The 17,363-nt window shown below is 38.8% G+C and overlaps 1 protein-coding gene across 1 annotated transcript; it reads right to left on the reverse strand.

Moving 5' to 3' along the window:
• Positions 1–732: 732 nt before the first annotated feature.
• On the reverse strand, positions 733–11,428 carry acp2 (acid phosphatase 2, lysosomal). Its single transcript, XM_085398973.1, has 13 exons — positions 11,266–11,428; positions 9,276–9,371; positions 8,861–8,947; positions 8,542–8,602; positions 8,359–8,450; positions 8,172–8,270; positions 6,645–6,734; positions 5,909–5,992; positions 5,768–5,816; positions 3,276–3,364; positions 2,994–3,100; positions 2,701–2,876; positions 733–2,590 (listed from the first exon to the last, which is right to left on the reverse strand). The coding sequence occupies exons 1-13, from the start codon at positions 11,353–11,355 to the stop codon at positions 2,445–2,447; spliced, it is 1,266 nt and encodes a 421-aa protein (XP_085255099.1). The 5' UTR covers positions 11,356–11,428; the 3' UTR covers positions 733–2,444.
• Between the last annotated feature and the right edge of the window lie 5,935 nt (positions 11,429–17,363).

A 17,363-nucleotide genomic window follows, 5' to 3' on the forward strand; every position in this document is an offset into this window, starting at 1 on the left:
TAATCAATTAAAAAGACACAGGAGTGAGCACAGATTTATCGAAGTTGCCATGCTGCCCCACCATCTGGAATAAAAAAACCAACATGGACATCGCCGTTCCACCTGACTGCGTTTCAAGTATGTCACTGGAGAACAGCCATATATGTAGTGCACCTTGTAAGTTATTAATTTAAAGATCACAAATTGTAGGGTCTACCTTACAATATAAAGCACCTTGAGGCGACTGTTGTGATTTGTCGCAGTATATAATTAAAATTGAATTGAATTATAAACTAAGATTATGCCAGCAACCAGTTCAAAACTAGGATTATGCAACTGAACTGGGAGGGGCAAGAAAACAGAATTTAGTCGACTGCTGTCTACTGACATCTAGTGGTGAGATTTTACACACTGTATTTCTAAAGGCACTTTTCCATTAGTACCTACTCCGATGGACTTGCTACGACTCAACTGGTTTTTCATTACAACCCAGTGTGCATGCTTGTTGTTGTAGAAATGCGTCTGGGTGTCCATAATGTAATTAATATGTAACATGAATGCTATAACAAAGGTGGGTGGGGTGGAAGCTCTGGCCATCTTTTATATGCAGTCTGAAAATCTCATCCAAAACTGGGTGTTTTCTTTTTGTAAAACATTGTGAGATACCATTAATGGGTTTTAATGACTTAAAGTATTAAAAAAAATAAGGCAGAGAGTCAAAGATGCATTTCCAGTGTTCCCAAGTTCTCAGATTTTCATAAATGGATCGATTAAAAACGAAGCTGGGGGGGGGGGGGGCAAAAAACCCCCACTCAGATTACACCTTTAACAAAAAAACAAAACAAAAAAACCCCCCAAAACCCTAATGATTCTTCTTGGTAATTCCAAGAATACTATTTTAGTTTCTTGCTGCAAAGAGATTAAACATTGGGCTTAAGCCAAGCTGCCAATGTGCTTGGCAGCATTCAGTGACAGACCTCCCTTTATTAAATCAAACACAGATGGAAGATTTGAAATTACAAACAGCATAAAAAACACCATATTATTAAAAACATACAAGGCATCTTGATCATTAGGTGCTGGAGTCAAAACAGATCCAAAGCTGAAATGAATCAACCTTACCCCCAGTGTGCAAAAGCAACACATACACACACTGAGAGGCAGAATGAATGAAAGCACTGGCACAAACACACAGGTTTGCAGTTAGAAATATCCAGGAGAATGCAATGATATAATTACAAGAAGACATATGCTGGATTAAACCTCTTTAGTAAATTAATAGAACCAAAAGCTGCAGCTTTTACCCCATCCTGTGTTAACAGATCTGCAAAGCACCATGCAAATGCCAAAGCAAACAGATAAGTGCACCTCCACACCTCAACAGTCATCAAGTTGTCACGTTTAACACAGAAACAGGTTGTTAAGTAAGACTTGCACTAATATTGTGTAAGATTAATTACTTCCCATCAGGATATATTTTGGATTTATTCAGCGGCACATACTTGCATTACTGCTCAGATTCACACTTGTGAAGCATGATGCTGTGAATGGGTTGTATTGCTGCCACCTTTGAGAACTGTAATCATTATGCAGCATGTTGCTTGACTAAGTTTAACAAAGGCTAATAAACTCTTTGTGAACTGGCTGAAGGGCTAATGGAGACCAAATGTATGGCTACATGAAATGACTGTGTAAGGCATATATTTTCCCAGTGTGGCACTTGGTGAATCTGAACGTACTCTAAACAAGCAAGTGGGGTTATGTAACATGTGATGTGCTGGAGAGGAGCTGACAAGACATGGTTAGCTTACCTAGCAGTTAGTCATGATGCTACAGTGCATAAACTGCCCATTATGGTTGCTGTATTGGTAGCATTATGCGCAAACTGTGGCGCGACCACAGCCCTGTCACTGTGTATACTAGATGGGTGTGCACTGCTGTTTGTGAGGGCAACTATGGTAAGTGTGATGGGTCCTTACCATTAACCATGTAATGCCACGTGACCGCGGAGTTATTAAGTGCAGCATCTGTAAATGACTCATTTTGCAAATGCCCAGAATGAGGCCGCGCTCTGACTGACCTATTAAGGAAAAAATTTTTTTTCACAGCACAGCTGTTGTCTTTTTAACTGCTATTATAAAAATCTGGATTCTTAAAATGCAACACCCAACCCCATCCTCCACACGTTTCATTAAAATCTACTCATTTACGTTCAATTAAAAAAATCTATATTTTCAGTCTTTAGCAATAAAGATGCAAATTTAAAAAAAAATTTTTTCAAGGAATGTTAAAACCAAGGATGTTCTCCGCTTTCATCTCGGGATCTAAAGTCTTGCTGAGTTGTTCTCTGGGTTGAGTTTGAAATTTTCTGCGAGCGGGTGGGTTAGAGTTCAAAGTTCATCGTCATCGCTGGTCTCCCAAGATGCAAGATTTGGAGATCTCCGAGGAAGGAGTTTGTGCTTCTGTCAGGAATCCTCTCCGCCTTCCTGGTTGATCACATGCTGGTATCCCCGGCTGTTTATTGGATCCTTGTGCCGACAAAGAACGCCGAGGAGGATGACAATGAGGACGAGGAGCACACATCCGGTCACAGCCAGGCTGGTGATGACCACTGCAAATATGAAGAAGAATGCAAAAATGGTGCAAAACTGTTTTAGTCTATATTTTTTTTTAATGTTTACAGTCAAGTGTGTCATGTTTTATTATGTGTGAAGTGCTCACGTTTATCTGTGTGTTTTGAAGGGAGCTGACACTCTTTGTCTCTGTCGTCTGAGATGAAGACCTTTGTAATTGTTACAAACTCATCCAGGGGGCAGTCAAGGGAGCAGCCCGGTAACTGAAGCGGGTACGGGGGCTCCTTGGTGTTGTTCCGGTAAAACATGGACACTGAAGCAGAGCTGCGTGGACACGAGACAAAGACTTTTACAATTTTACAAGTCCCATCATCCCACTTAAATATACTGTTATCAACTCAATGGAGTCTGTTTTACTGTGATGCTTGCGTGTGTGTTTACCCGTTGTCTTCCCTGTAGAGCTCAATCATGAGACAGGAGGCATATGGCGGCTGTATTCCATTAAATACGCTCAAGCTGGCCAGCAGAGCGGCTACAGTGGTGTCATGCTGTGAGGCACACAGACACACACATATAAAGAATAGTATAGGACAGCTTAAGCTAGCTTACTTAGCTTAGCAAAAACCAGAAACAGGGAGACTGCTAACATGGCTCAGTCAAAAAACAAAACAATCTTTTACCAACAATTCAAAAAGTTACTAATAAGTCTTCAAACTAGCTCACCGCTGAGAGCATCATCATTTTCAGCTGCTGTTTTGGGTCTGGAACGGCCATCTTGGAAAGATTCTTCACGATTTCACCCAGCAGCATCCCTGAAAGACAGACAGTAGATACTATTATCCCTTTAATCCTGTAGCCATGAATGAAAGCTCGAATCATTTTAATACTGTTAATAAATCTCCTGAAAAAACAAACAGCATTTGCAATTATTGCTCCTTCTAGTGAGTGCTGTGTGCATTTCTTCTTCAGTCACCTCTCTCACTCACTATGTGATAATAGACTCTCTGCATTGAATCATATCTTTTATTAATCTGTCTCTCTTCCACAGCATGTCTTTATCCTGTCTTCCTTCTCTCACCCCAACCGGTCGCAGCAGATGGCCCCGCCCCTCCCTGAGCCTGGTTCTGCCGGAGGTTTCTTCCTGTTAAAAGGGAGTTTTTCCTTCTCACTGTGGCCAAATCGCTTGCTCACAGGGGGTCATATGATTGTTGGGTTTTCTTTGTATGTATTATTGTAGGGTCTACCTTACAATATAAAGCGCCTTGAGGTGACTGTTATTTTGACTTGGTGCTGTATAAATAAATTGAACAGAAAAAAAGACTTTGTGTAACACAGATCCATTGTTATTCAAAAAATGATTAAAAAAGGACAACATGCGCCTTCAGACATGAACACACTGCAGATCATCATCAAGCCGTCACAAATACTCCCTTTAGTGTTGGATTTTTTCACCTACTCTTAACATATTTTTACATATATAAAAACCATGAGAAAATCAACAGCACCGCTGTTTTTAATTTATCGCATTCATGATGCTACTCCAACCTACTGCCAGATTAACCCCAGAACACCAACGTAGGGTGACTTATCCCACAAATTAAATTCTAAAAAACACAGAACTGGGCTGTAAACAACCACAGGCTGACTCTGTATGAAAGCAGAAATCTTCATTATATCTAATCTAAAAGTGTGCTCGACAGTCCTGTCTCTATAACTCAGTGCTACATGTTTGTTACCAGAGAGTAAGAGCAGATTACGTACTGTTTCTGTAGCATGCTCTTATCTTAATCACATTTCCGTTTTTGAATTTTACAGAAACTGCACGTTTCACATATGCAAAAGTAATACAGAAGACCCTTGCCAAGTCACGGTGCAGAGTTCACAGATTTCTCCTTAAAAATGAACTAATTACTGTTCTTAGAAACAGAATTCACAAATATACTCCAAAATTTGTTTAATGGCTTTCTTTGTGTCAATATATCATTTTTCATGTATATTAATGCTAAATTATTAATACTATATTTATATTTTAGTACTGTAGAGCGAACACAAAGCAACTGTAATACCACTGTACTCAGAGGCGGGAGTTTTAAAAGTATCCAATCCAAGAGTGCTATTTATCTGTACTTACTGCAGATGGAGTCAAGTATTCCTGCATCATAACCAGTGTTGGGTGTAATGTGTTACTAAGTAACGCGTTACTGTAATTAAATTACTTTTCCACTGAAAAAGTAGAGTAACTAATTACTGTTCATTTTTAGGTATTTTAATTACAGTTACTTTCAATGTACTTGCGTTACATTGTAAAATAATTAAACTCGCTGAATATCATTGTTTAATTTCAATAATTTGTCTTCTAAACGTAGAAGTAAACTCTGCTGCTTTAACATCGTTGCAGTGCAGGTGCTCGTCATTTTGCGCCAGTTTGCTGCATAGTCGTATTCTAAAGCGGAAGATGTCGGACTTGGCTGAAGCGAGTGGCTGTTTTTTGAAATGGACATATTCCCGACTCTTCACTTTTCTGAAACAAGCAGACAAGAATATTAGAGTAATATGTAAGCTATGTCCTGGGGAGAAAAAACTATCGGCCGCTGTTAATAGCACGAGTAATCTATAGAAGCGCCTGACACGAGAGCATAGACGAACACTTCTGAGTGATCTTTGTTCATCATCCATGGATAACACCGCGGCAACTCCTGCTAAGCAGGCAAAACTTGATTTTACTTCAGCAGCACAGAAAGCGTCTGAAGGTGAGCTTAAAACAATGATTGCAGGCTACATTGTGGAAGAGATGCTACTGCTGCGTACTGTAGAGTCTCCGTCTTTAAAAAAAAATGTATTTATTACTTAAAGAGTTTAATTTCTATTGTTTGCCCACTCAAGGTGTATAGGGATTTTAAGAAGTATTTAGTTAAATTACTTATTTAGTAATTAAGTCACTTTTCTGACACAGTAATTAGATAAGTATTTTAAATACAATATTGACTGAGTAATTAGTAATTAATTACTTTTTTAAAGTAACTTACCCAACACTGATCATAACAAGTGTTCTCATGTTTTTCATTTCGTTCTTCTAAAAACTCTAACAAGACACCCAAACACATACTTGGGTTATTGGGGTTTGTTTTTTTTTTTTCAAACCACATCTTCTTGTCAGGCTGACGCTGAAACATAACAAATTTAGTTTTGGTAGCCACACACACACAGACACACACCTCCCTGCAGCCGACTCTTCTCCTGCTGTTCGTGCACCGCAAATATGACCTGCAAACATGTCACATTAGATAATATTAGTAAATATCAGTACTGAGATCAGAAACTTTAAATGAAAGCTGAGATGGAACCACAGCTTTTACCTGAAATCCAAAGTCTTTGAGCTTTTGGAGCTTCTTCATAACGTCAGGCGAGACCCAATCAGGAGCCGTCATGTTGTGCTGAGACTGGAAGGGGGGGGGGGGGGGCAACACAGACAGACATAAAGACGAGTTTTTTCATACTTTCCTACTTAGTTACTCAGCGGTTGCACTCTGTGTCCCAGCTGTACTCTGCTCAAATGAAAATTAACACCATTTGGTGTATAAATGGCACCTTTTACTTTACTTTATTCTCACTAAGAGTAAAAGTGTGAACAGTGTAACAGTGGCACGCCACTGCTCATGCGGTCCACCTAAAGTCAGGCTGAAATGCAGGAAGTGAGACAAGAAAAATGTGAAACTGCTGTGAGCAGCACTTTGCTGTTCCTCAAACATTGTGTTACCAAAACTGTTCATCGTTTCCTCAAAATGGTCAGTTGAGTTATCAGAATAAAACTCATGTGACATATGAGATTTGTCCTGACTAGCACGGTGCTGTTATTTTGAAACTAAAGCAACGTGACGGCCTCTTTTAGCTGCATATCTGACAGCAGTAGAAAACATTGGATCATTTAAAACTGGGCCTATTCTGCTCTGACATGTTGCTGCTGTAAATAAAAACTCAACAAACCGGCTGACAGAGAATTTGGCTTTCCCTTGGTGTTTTTAGTGTGTGTGTGTGTGTGTGTGTGTGTGTGTGTGTGTGTGTGTGTGTGTGTGTGTGTGTGTGTGTTCTTACCTCACAGAAGAGAGTGTCATACACACTCCAGACAGTTTCCACAGTGGTGTCCTTCAGCCCCGTTTTGTTCCTCACCAACTCTATGATATCCTGAAGAGAAGAACAAAGCAGACTTGTGAACAGTGTACCTCCAACTCTTACTCTTTATTCTCCAATGATAAAAAGTCATTTACAGTCATGTGAAAAAGAACATTTTCACAGGATTGTATGCATTCTTTGAAAAACCAAGTACACCCATGATTCAGTAGCTTTTAGACTGGAAGTAATCATTTTCTGTACGACTTTGTCTCTCTTTGGGTCGCTGTTCTTTACAACATTGCTTCAGTTCATTTTGTTTGTGGATATTTGTTTACGCAAAGCTCTCTTAAAGCCCTTTGAGGTCTTATTTCAGCCAGTTTGAGGTCTGGACTTTGACTACGACTGTATCAACGCATTGATTCTTTTGTTTGTCAGGATTGTTAGTGTGCCTGGGATAATTGTACTGTAACAAGACCTGTTTCAGCCAAGCTCTGGAGTACTTTGGTACACAAAGAAGTTCTTGGTCCCAGGTCCTCTGGCTGGAAAACAAGCCCAAATCATCACCCCTCCACCACCATGCTTAACAGTTGATATGAGGTATTTCTGCTGATATACTGCGTTTGGTTTTTGTCAAACATCTTCATTTAGTACTTTGGTCAAAGCTTTGTGATGTATTTAAACACAGTGTTGCAAACCTAAGTCATGCTGCCATGTCAGGAGGTTTTCTTCTAGCAACCTTTCCAAATAAGCCGTACTTGTTCAGTCATTTTTATGACCATTTTTCTACCCTCCTGAACTTTAACATTTAACATGCTAACTGAATTTGTTAGCGAATTTGCTGGGAAGATTCCAGCATTTTGTTAAAATAGCTAAAATGCTCCAGATCAGTCAACTGCCAAAACCTCTGCTTTTATAGGGGTGATCACACTTGATTAATTCATTAGCAGCACCGAGCTGCTGCTAATCCTCTCAATTTCGATGAAAGCCATAAGAATGCACTTGAGTTTTTCACAAGTCTGCTCTGTGAAAATTTTCTTTATACAACGTTTGGGACAATGGCACGATTTCCCCTTTTGTATCCCACCATAAAGGATTTGAATGAAAACAAAGCAATCACAGCATGACTGAAAAGCAGGCTTTCACTTTTTCTCTAACAAAACTAAAATATAAATCATTTAGGAAAACTACACTTAAAAAACAAAACAAAAAAAACCAAACATATACAGTCGATTTTTTATGCTTAAAGGTGATTGGCCAATGATCTGTTTTAAGGCCAGGTGTGGCTCATTTTCACAGCATTCGATGAGAGAAAACGTCTAAAGTTAATTCCATTTGTTTAATTTCCTTATATTTATAATTAGCTATCATTATATAAGCATAAAAACATGAAACTGAGTGCATTTCTAAACAGTCAATACATTATTTATATTAAATCGCTTGAATTAAAGCTGAGTCTATACGTCTGACCCAACAGTAATGGATAGATATACTAAAGAAGAGAAGCGGTACCTGGTACGTTGCAGTAACGTTTAAAAATTCCTCCGTGTGTTCGGTTTCATTCATCAGCTGCTGGTAACGAGGACAGTCTTTCAAAGGAAATGAGAGAAGCTAAAAAACAAAAAAGACATATTTCAGACACCGACTAACTTTTCGCAAACATAAACAACTTCAAACAGCAGTGACTTCATACACTAACCCTCTCTTCACTTTGCGGCACAGTGTGGACAGGTATCGGCTGCCACTTCAGGTTAGGGTTGAAGACCTGCTGGCCGCTGGGAGGATAAAGACCTGGATGAGGGGGGAAAAAAAATATGGCACGCCAAATGAGAAGAGTACCAGAAACAGCAGTATGAATATTAGAAAGAAGAGGTCTTCGGACCTGCGAGGTTGGCCTCGGCACTCATAAGGGTGCGATCGTAGTCTGTACTGCGAACTAAGATCTGAAGACAAAAGGCATTAAGCAGGTTAAGATGTATTATAGTTGAAATTTAGGATATCAACAGTCAAAAGTTAAATATTAAGAAACAAACTGCACAAAAACAGAGGCACTCTTCCGTCATATTACAGGAATTTGTGCGCTGGTGCGAACTCTGAAGAGGCCTCTTCTGTCAAATATTAACAAGAGTCACAGTTTGACTATAAAAGCTTCATGACGACTTGTCATGTGGACTAAAAGTGAAAAGGAGGCTCCATCTCACCTCGTGCCGGTTGTAGGATGCATTGAGGAATTTTTCGTATCGAGTCCTCAGAAACTGGCCCAGCTCAAAGTGCTGCTGCATCCCTATCTACAACGACAAATATGAAATAAGTTACACTCTGGCTAAAGTAGCAGAACTGTAAAATCATGTAGTATGTTAAAAATCAGAGTAGTATGGGCCAGCTGGTTGGTGTTGCTCAGGAGCCTGGCTGCAACATTTTGCATGACCTGTATTTATCTCATTTATCTTTTATTTTTTGTACAAACTTGGAAAACAGTAATCTAGCTTGTACCCTGAACACATTTTTCTGTATCAGCTTTAGCTGTGTGACAGCTCTACTACACACAATACTGCCTGCTGTAGTAAATGTAGATTTAACAGTTTACATTAGAATAAAAAGCAGTCTTGGTTATACCTGTGACAGCTGACCAAAGCCCTGCGGCCAGTCGCTCTCTTGGTGGGGGTCGGTGGGATAGGCTTTGACTGGTGATCTGTCGCCATGCCGAAACAACTGGAAAGGACAGAAGTTAAAGAAAGAGTGTCATGAAAAACTGGCATTTAAAACAGTTTAATTTAATATTTTCAAATATTCAAAGCTGCACAAAGTGTGCTCTGTGTATCATTTATACGCACACTGAAAGCCTGACAAATCATGAAATATTATTTTCCATCTTCATAAACATATTTTTAAAGTCTACCAAAGGTGCTTTGCATGAATTATAACGAAACAAGCTCTTACTCCTGGTGGTTCTGAAACTGTAAATCAGTAAACAGGTCAAAAATGTGTGTGTTTGGATTTTTTTTTTTTTTTAGGAAAAATATTTGCCCGACAGTGCACATCACTGTTTGCAACATCTGCAGCTTATCTTGCATATACTGACAACAAAACCTTTGTTCTACTTTTATCAGTATCACTGGTGGACATAATACCCAGTCAGCAGACACCTGAAACTGCTTAGCAAACACTATAATGTCAAACCATTAGGACAAATGGCTTTAACACCAGTCCCCTAAAAACAGCACGGATAACGACTAAATGCAGTTTGTGTCATATTTAATAATAAGAAGGCTACAGTGAAACCTGTATTTATGAAGCAGGTCTTTTATGAACCCTAACATTGGTATGAGGGTTGATTACGATCAGTTTCAAGTGAAGGAGATCCTATTACAAGCAGTTCCACCTAAACATCCTACAGTACACATCAAATGGTTTTAAATTTCAGCTTTCAAACCACTCTAGAGAAATGCTGCTTTCTAGTTTACACAAGTCTATTTGAAGAGTGGATTATCCCTTTCTAATCTTATCTGTTCTACAATACAGTCTTGGCTCTCCATGTAAGTTTCTAAGAATGAGTCCAGGTATATCCTGATCTCCTATTTCACACTATGGCAACATTTTTGTTGCCAATGCCTGTTAAAACACATTGGGAACATGTGACCTGGAGCTCTCCCCAATACACAAAGTGTTAAAAAACAGGCAATTTTCCCTTTTCAGTTGGTAGTCTTAGACATGCAAAAAAAAGATCCTAATGTGCACCACCCATAGAGCAAGCAAAACACATATGGACTGGAAGACAACAGAAAACAGTACATCTTGCAGTGTATAGCTCATTGTTGCCTCTTGAAGACAATAACTTCCTTATCCTTAAACACTTTGTTTTTCTTTAATGAGGCATGCCGGTGTTCCCGATCATCTGTAAATATTGGCTCTTTTGTAGTTTGTGCATCTGTTCTTTGACTATTGGGCTCATTCTACACTATCATCACTGTGACCTACATTTACACATTTATTGTTCGGGTTTTTTTTTTAAGTGTTTGTGTGTATCGACAGAGCTCATTCCAACTTCATTAAGTTCGCTAAGTTGTCACGTCAGAAAGGTAAGGCCTGTCATGCAGCTCCTGGTGCCAGCGGTGACATTAACATTACAGCCCACAACACCTCAGGTTTCTTACTAAAGTAATGATAGACACTTGCTAACAGAGTTAGCATGTAGTGAGGATTCCTGTAGTGGTTTCGTCTGAAGTCAGTGCACACCGTGCCATTTGACAATTTCTAATACTTTGACGTTGACATATTCCTTCAGTGTGCAGTCTTAGAACGGGTTAGCATTGCAGCCTTCTAGTTCAATACGATACTAGCTACTGGTGAGAGGCAAAACACTCAACCTACCTACTAATTTCCTAATGATAATTATTCGTGAATGTATTATTTATATGCCGATGTTTCTAAAAGACTCCAAAGACTTCTGCCAGATGTCATTCCTAGACAGGAAACTATACATGTTGACAAGTAACCGATGGTTACAGAAAACCTCCTAAATTATAAATGTAGTTCCGCAACCGTCTACACACTGTGGAATTCCGCACAGCTTTCGCGGCGTTTCAACACCTTCAACGTTACTCACCACAGTCGTATACACTAGTTTTCTTTCTGCCGCGGCTCGTCCACACACACAGGTCAGTGTGAAAACAAAGAGCACTGCAGCTGGCACCATGTTTCTGTCTGTGTCAGCAGAGCGCTAACCTGTCTTGGCTTCAGCTGCTAACTGGCTCGATTTCCTCTCTTGTGCGCGCTGGGTCAAGTCAGCAGCAGACTCGAATTACATCGGAAGTCGTAAAATAAACTGGCAATATTTTTAAAGGAAATTAAATTTAAAAAGAGGAACCATTGAGGTGGGCGTATTTCTGCTATTTTCATATGTATTCATAAAACCGACGATGATATTTTTCATCCACATTTGCTCCATAATTACTGGGTCAGATTTTATTTCGAAACGATAAACGGAAGTGACAGAGCAGCAATTTTAAATTGTTATTGATCCCTTTATCCCTAGTCTTAAAGTGTATATTTATTTTCTTGCTCTTCTTATAATTATTGTTTGTTTACTTACACTGCTGTAACTGGAGCCTCGTCGTCTCGTCTGTCTATATACTGGACTGTATGTAGCGGAGATGACAATAAAGTTTACTTTGACTTCAGCAGCGAGGAAGCGCACCGAGGGCTCTCGCGCTCACTTTTCGCATACAGAATTTCGAAAAAACATGCAAATTATAAGTCTGTATCATAATGTCGGGTGTTTTCGTGTTTGTTGGTTTGTTTTTATTTTGTTTTATTTTGCGAGTTGGTTATTAGATGCTGCTCCAGCCAGCCAGAGAATCCCCCGCCACCCCGCCCTCTCCTCCCTGTGCCGCAAGCAGCAGGCACCTCGCCCTTACTCCCAGCAAATGGGCGATAGAAAACCGATCGGTGCCTATGCCATCCCCAGTATGCGCTGGCATGACGTCGGGGCAGCATGAGTACGAGCAATTTTTTTTTTTTTTTTTTTTTTTTTTCTTTGCCGATGCCCGTGATGCCGCCCCCCACCACTATGCCGCCCCGGGCAACCGCCCGTGTCGCCCGTATCAAAAACCGCTACTGGATAAAGTACAGTATCACCGCAAATATGGTGACATTTCTTAGGTATATTTAGATTTAGTATACATAATGAGTTTCAGTGATATAAATAGATTATATAATTTTTATACAATTTATATATTAGATTATTTTACATTATACAGTTTGCTGTACGTTGTGTTTTTTGACAACAGAAAGGATTTTATAGCTTTACATAAATAGAACTGAGCGCAGGGATTTATATGAACTTGGAAATGCAACGTGGAAGCCAAATGCAGGAGTTACATTAATATTTGTTTGTTTGTTTATCTGTTCATTATTAGATTTTGTGTGTAACAGGAGTTTTTTGTCTTTTCCTAAGATTGTTATTCAATTGCGCCATTCTCATTTTCTTTGTTGGCAGCAAGAAGTGCAAAGCTCAAAGATGTTTACACCACAGCTACCGATCCTCAGGAGGGCTCAAAGAGCTGGAGGGCTTTCTTTATCTTTTGTCATCATACAATAGTAAAGTAAAATGAGGGCCTTAAAATTGTGCAAATTAACAGGTATTTATCTGTGGGTTTAGTTGTATATAAAATACTTGTAGGAAGCTGTACCAGTACAAACATGACAGTACAACAGAAGAGTAGGACGAAACTCGTAACATAAACAACAATTATGCATTACACTTCATGTTCAAGATTGTTACAAATTGCTTCATGGATTTGCTTCTGAAGAACTCCTATGTTGGCACAGCAGTTGAGGAGGAGGGAAGGAGTCCATAGAGCACACGGTTGTAGTAAACCAGCTGATAAGAGAGACTCGGGGGAGCAGAGGGGATGTGTCAGTACTGTAGCTGGATCTTTCCAATGCCCATGGATTGATCCCATACAAATTAATGGAAAGATCCCTGTCCAGCTGTTATACTTTTAAGAAGGTCCAAAGTCTCATCCTTTACTATTACAACAATTTTTGTCTGAGGGCATCTTCAAGGACAGTAACATCATGGCACTGGTTGGAAAGGCATCATAACTGCCTGTAGTTCTCAATTCACCTGTTTGTGTGGGCCACAAACTTAATCGTCAAGTTGGCTGAGGTGCCGCCAAAAGGCCAGTGTCCAAGTAAGGGAGCCGCCAACCTCCAATTAGAGGATTAATTTATGACCTGATTGCCACAATGAAGAAGATAACAGATAACAGAGAAAAACTTCCTTAAACATCAGCGCTTTCAGAAATACATCTACTGTAATGAAATTTGTTGGCTACTGTTGTGTAGTCTGTTATTGTAAATTTAAATGTTTAATAAATTTGGAAATTAACTTCTACAAATCAGAGCTGCACCTTCTAATGTGGGATGGATGCAAAGTCTTCTAACAAAACCAGGTTTTCCCCCAAAAGTCTTCCGATTATTTAAGTCTTATTTTGAAAATTTCTAAGCTTCTTTTGTAAATAACTAATGGAACAAGTCATACAGCTACAAGAGAAATATTTGCATCTTTTTTTTAGCCCTGCTAGCTGCATGTCTTCATGATTAAAAAGCTCCTCTGATAACCCAGGCCTTTTCCTTTTCACAGGGAGTTCTTTCTTCCCACTGTCACCAAGTGCTTGTTCATAAGCAATCACCAGATTGTTTGGGTTCCCTCTCTAATATTTCAAGGTCTATACCTAACAATATAAAGCACCATTAGGTTGCTGTTATTGTGATGGTGCTATATAACTAAAATTTATTTGAACTGCACTGTGTCAAAATGGAGCAACCATTAGCAAACAGACGAGCGTCTGGGGTTTAGCATCATAATAGATGGCTTTTCTTTTAAAGACCACCTTTGCCAATATGCGTGACGTATTGAAGACGAGGTGCAGTGTGAAAAACTTCTTATCACTCCTTTAGTACATTAGCAAAGAAAGCCTCCTAATGACGAAGAGAAGATGTCAAATCCAGTTTAATAAAACAGGCAAACTAAACAGGTTCAGGATAACAGCTATGAGAAATCACTCTGTTGAATGAATGTTGGAAGTTTAACCTTTCTGCTGCATGCTACATTCATTTTTCAGTCCATTTTAATCACGCTGCAGAAATTGACAGTTAACCATCACACGCAGATATTTTATTTTTTATTTTTCGTTATTAATAAATATTTAAGGCATTTCTATTTAAATCAAGGTGTAGGGGTATTTTCCCAAGAGCATTAAAAGGTGTTTTTTAGCCAATACAAACATAAGACTTTATAGAATATGATGCATCACTGTAGATTAAACAGTATGAAAGTATGAAATGTTTGACATCAGTTTTAACACCTTCAGCAGTCATTTCAATCCCTGTCACACTGATATAAGACATTTATTCTACTGAAGAGTTATTTGAAGTTTTGATCATTTACGTACAACTTGCCAGTAATGCAGTTTTACATGTTGCTTCTTTTGCTTTAAAAATGGTTTTTAAGACATTCCTCCACCAGTCTCCACTGCGAGCTAATGATAAATATTTTGGGTGAATATATTTGATATTTATGTAACTACACAAGTCTTTGCAATTCTTCAGCCAGAAAGGTGAAAATGTCCATTCATACAGGCAAGCTGGCGAGATGATAAAAGAAAGGCAGCACATTATGTTTGAGGTCTGATTTGTCCTGTTTAACAGTGGAAAAAGATGTTTTTGTATGTTTGTGTCAGTGTGGCGGTGGTGGGGGCACAGTGCTTGCCTTTCAGTAAAGTCACCACATGGTACTGATTAAAAGAGCTAAATATAAAGCTTTGTACTGATCTGGTATCACACTCCCTTCAGTCTTCCATTTGCCACCGTTTTACTTTACTAGTGCAACTATGACTATTAACACTGGATTTTACTGGTTTAAAAAAATGTAAAAATAAACACATTTATTTTAAGAAACTTTATTTTGATCTACTGTAAAAAAAAAAATCATAATTTCACCCAAAGAATTCAGAATAATTAATATTATCACAATAGCTAGAAAACATGAGGAACAATAACTTTAGTATCAATTAAACTTTGTTTCTGATGTGTTTGGCAAATGAATTACAATCAGAATTTGAGTATAGGGATGTGTAGGCTGTGGATGTTTACTAAAAGAGACACTCTGTTTTATCCCTAATGTTGTCAATACTGGCAGTTGAAAACCCTATAATTACTAAGTAAGGGGTCTTTCAGTTGTATCGGGACCATTTAAAGTCTTTTTTGGTCTAGAATAAAGTTCACTGAGCCGGAAAGAATCCTCAAACATCCTACGTTAATGACATTATTACTTTATTGTTATCATACTCTGCTTTCATGACAAAACAGGCAGCTTGTTTTTAACATGAAGTGAAAGTTACTGAGCTAAGACATAAACTGAAAGCGAAATAGGAGCAAGCGAGTTAAAACTGTAAACCACACCTTTGGCACGTTGTTTACATGTATAGTATTCACTCAGTCAGTATTATTAAGGTTTTTATTCCTCATTAGAACATTATTTTGAAACACAACTAATGATGGGCTGTAAAATCATTTAGATAAAAGTGAAACCTCTCAAATATTTACCCAGAGCATGCTTTCCGAAGTTGTCTACGGTGAGTTATGAGAAAACGTAAATTAGGGGCATAAATCATTCTTCATGTTTCTTTATGTCATAATCGCATTACACTGAATATAGTTTTGCTATTCAAACTATGATATATCCATTAGTACTGAGGTCTAAAAGGTGCATCAGACAAAATTAACAAAATCAAAATTTAGGCTTTGGATTATGATACTTGGAGAAGGTGTAAAATTGGTGTTATTGCATTTTTAACTGAGCTTACACTAAAGATGGAAGAGCCCACGAGTCGTACAGAGGTTTAAAAAGGCATCCAAATGAGTGCTTAAATAAACCCTGTACGTGTCGTTCCCATCAACAGCAAAACAACCGTATTCGGCACCCTTCCCTTCATGTTGTCGCCAAGGCTGCCAGTCAAATGTCAACAACAGTCCCATTTGTTGCTGCCTGCAGCTGTTTCTAATGCCGAATGTTGTGTGCAGGTTTGCTCCTGTTCGTACACTTTATAAATATGATCCAGGGAAAGTTTTGCTTTGTTTTCCCCGAATCACACGCTGTGCAGTGAGCCCAAGAAAACAGATGATGGCAGCATTTCCGCAGAATTTGCTCGTACATAAGCCTCTGAGGTGTTTACTTCAGCCTTTCCTACTATTCTCTGTGAGATAGCTGTTTTTCATTCAGTGTGAACATTTTGGAAATAAAGTACAACATAAGCATAAGGGAATACCGAACCCAAGACTAAAAAAAACAACGAATTCCCCACCATTCTCTGCTTTTTCATTCCCCATCATTTAAAAAAAGACAGTTTTTAAAGAGTGTTGAATTCTCCCAATTCTTTGAATCTTTGGGCTGAAGGAAGGACAATACTCGGTGTATAAATGCTCAATCAACAATCATTTATTTCCATACAATTCAACAATAAGAGCATTACAACGTCCGGACGGGAGAGATGCCTGCAGAGGTTCGACAGCATGTCTCAAAATGGTGGCAACTTTCACAGACTTTTATAGCTAATCCCAGCCCCCCTCTTTGTCATAAAAGCTGCATCTTCACATGTTTTTCTAATTCTTAGTGAGCCTGGCTCCTGACCTTGCCTCCCTGTCTTTCTGTGTGAAATTGGAAGGGGGGTAAAGAATGTGGTTTTATCTCTTCTGCCCAGACACCTAGTCTCCCTCTTACGGCCTTCTTCACATGATTCAGCAATAAAACATTCTCAAGAAACCAGTGTCAGACATTCACAGCTGATCAAGGATACAGAGTAATGCACATTTTGTCTAATGAACTACAAATGATTATGTTTCTTTTATTCAAGAGTATAATAGAGACTAAACTACATACATAGCACACCATTAGAACTAAAGGATAATATATGGCCTGCAGCTGTTAAGCTAATTTACTACATTGACTACTGGTCATAAAATGGCATATGTTTAACTACTAGTCTTTAACAAGAGCTAATCACCCTAATTATCACCGAATATAGTCGGGCAGTTGGATGTGAGCATAAATGGAGATGCGCTCAAATAGGAAACACGAGGTTCCAGTTGGATAGGAATACCCACAGGTATAAAAATAGGCCACAACACGCCTTATATAAT

Source organism: Rhamphochromis longiceps, linkage group LG23, assembly GCF_057381845.1.
Source record: "Rhamphochromis longiceps isolate RC_006_pf linkage group LG23, R_longiceps_female_GT1.1, whole genome shotgun sequence".
In the NCBI taxonomy this organism is placed as follows: domain Eukaryota; kingdom Metazoa; phylum Chordata; class Actinopteri; order Cichliformes; family Cichlidae; genus Rhamphochromis; species Rhamphochromis longiceps.

Excerpts from the sequence above, each read along its gene's own strand:
- acp2 (XM_085398973.1), bottom strand. The coding sequence starts at position 11,355 with ATGGTGCCAGCTGCAGTGCTCTTTGTTTTCACACTGACCTGTGTGTGT. Across the intron at positions 5,817-5,908 it reads TCAAAGACTTTGGATTTCAG|GTCATATTTGCGGTGCACGA; the intron begins GTAAAAGCTGTG and ends ACATGTTTGCAG. Across the intron at positions 3,365-5,767 it reads GAAGAGTCGGCTGCAGGGAG|GGATGCTGCTGGGTGAAATC; the intron begins GTGTGTGTCTGT and ends TCTGTCTTTCAG.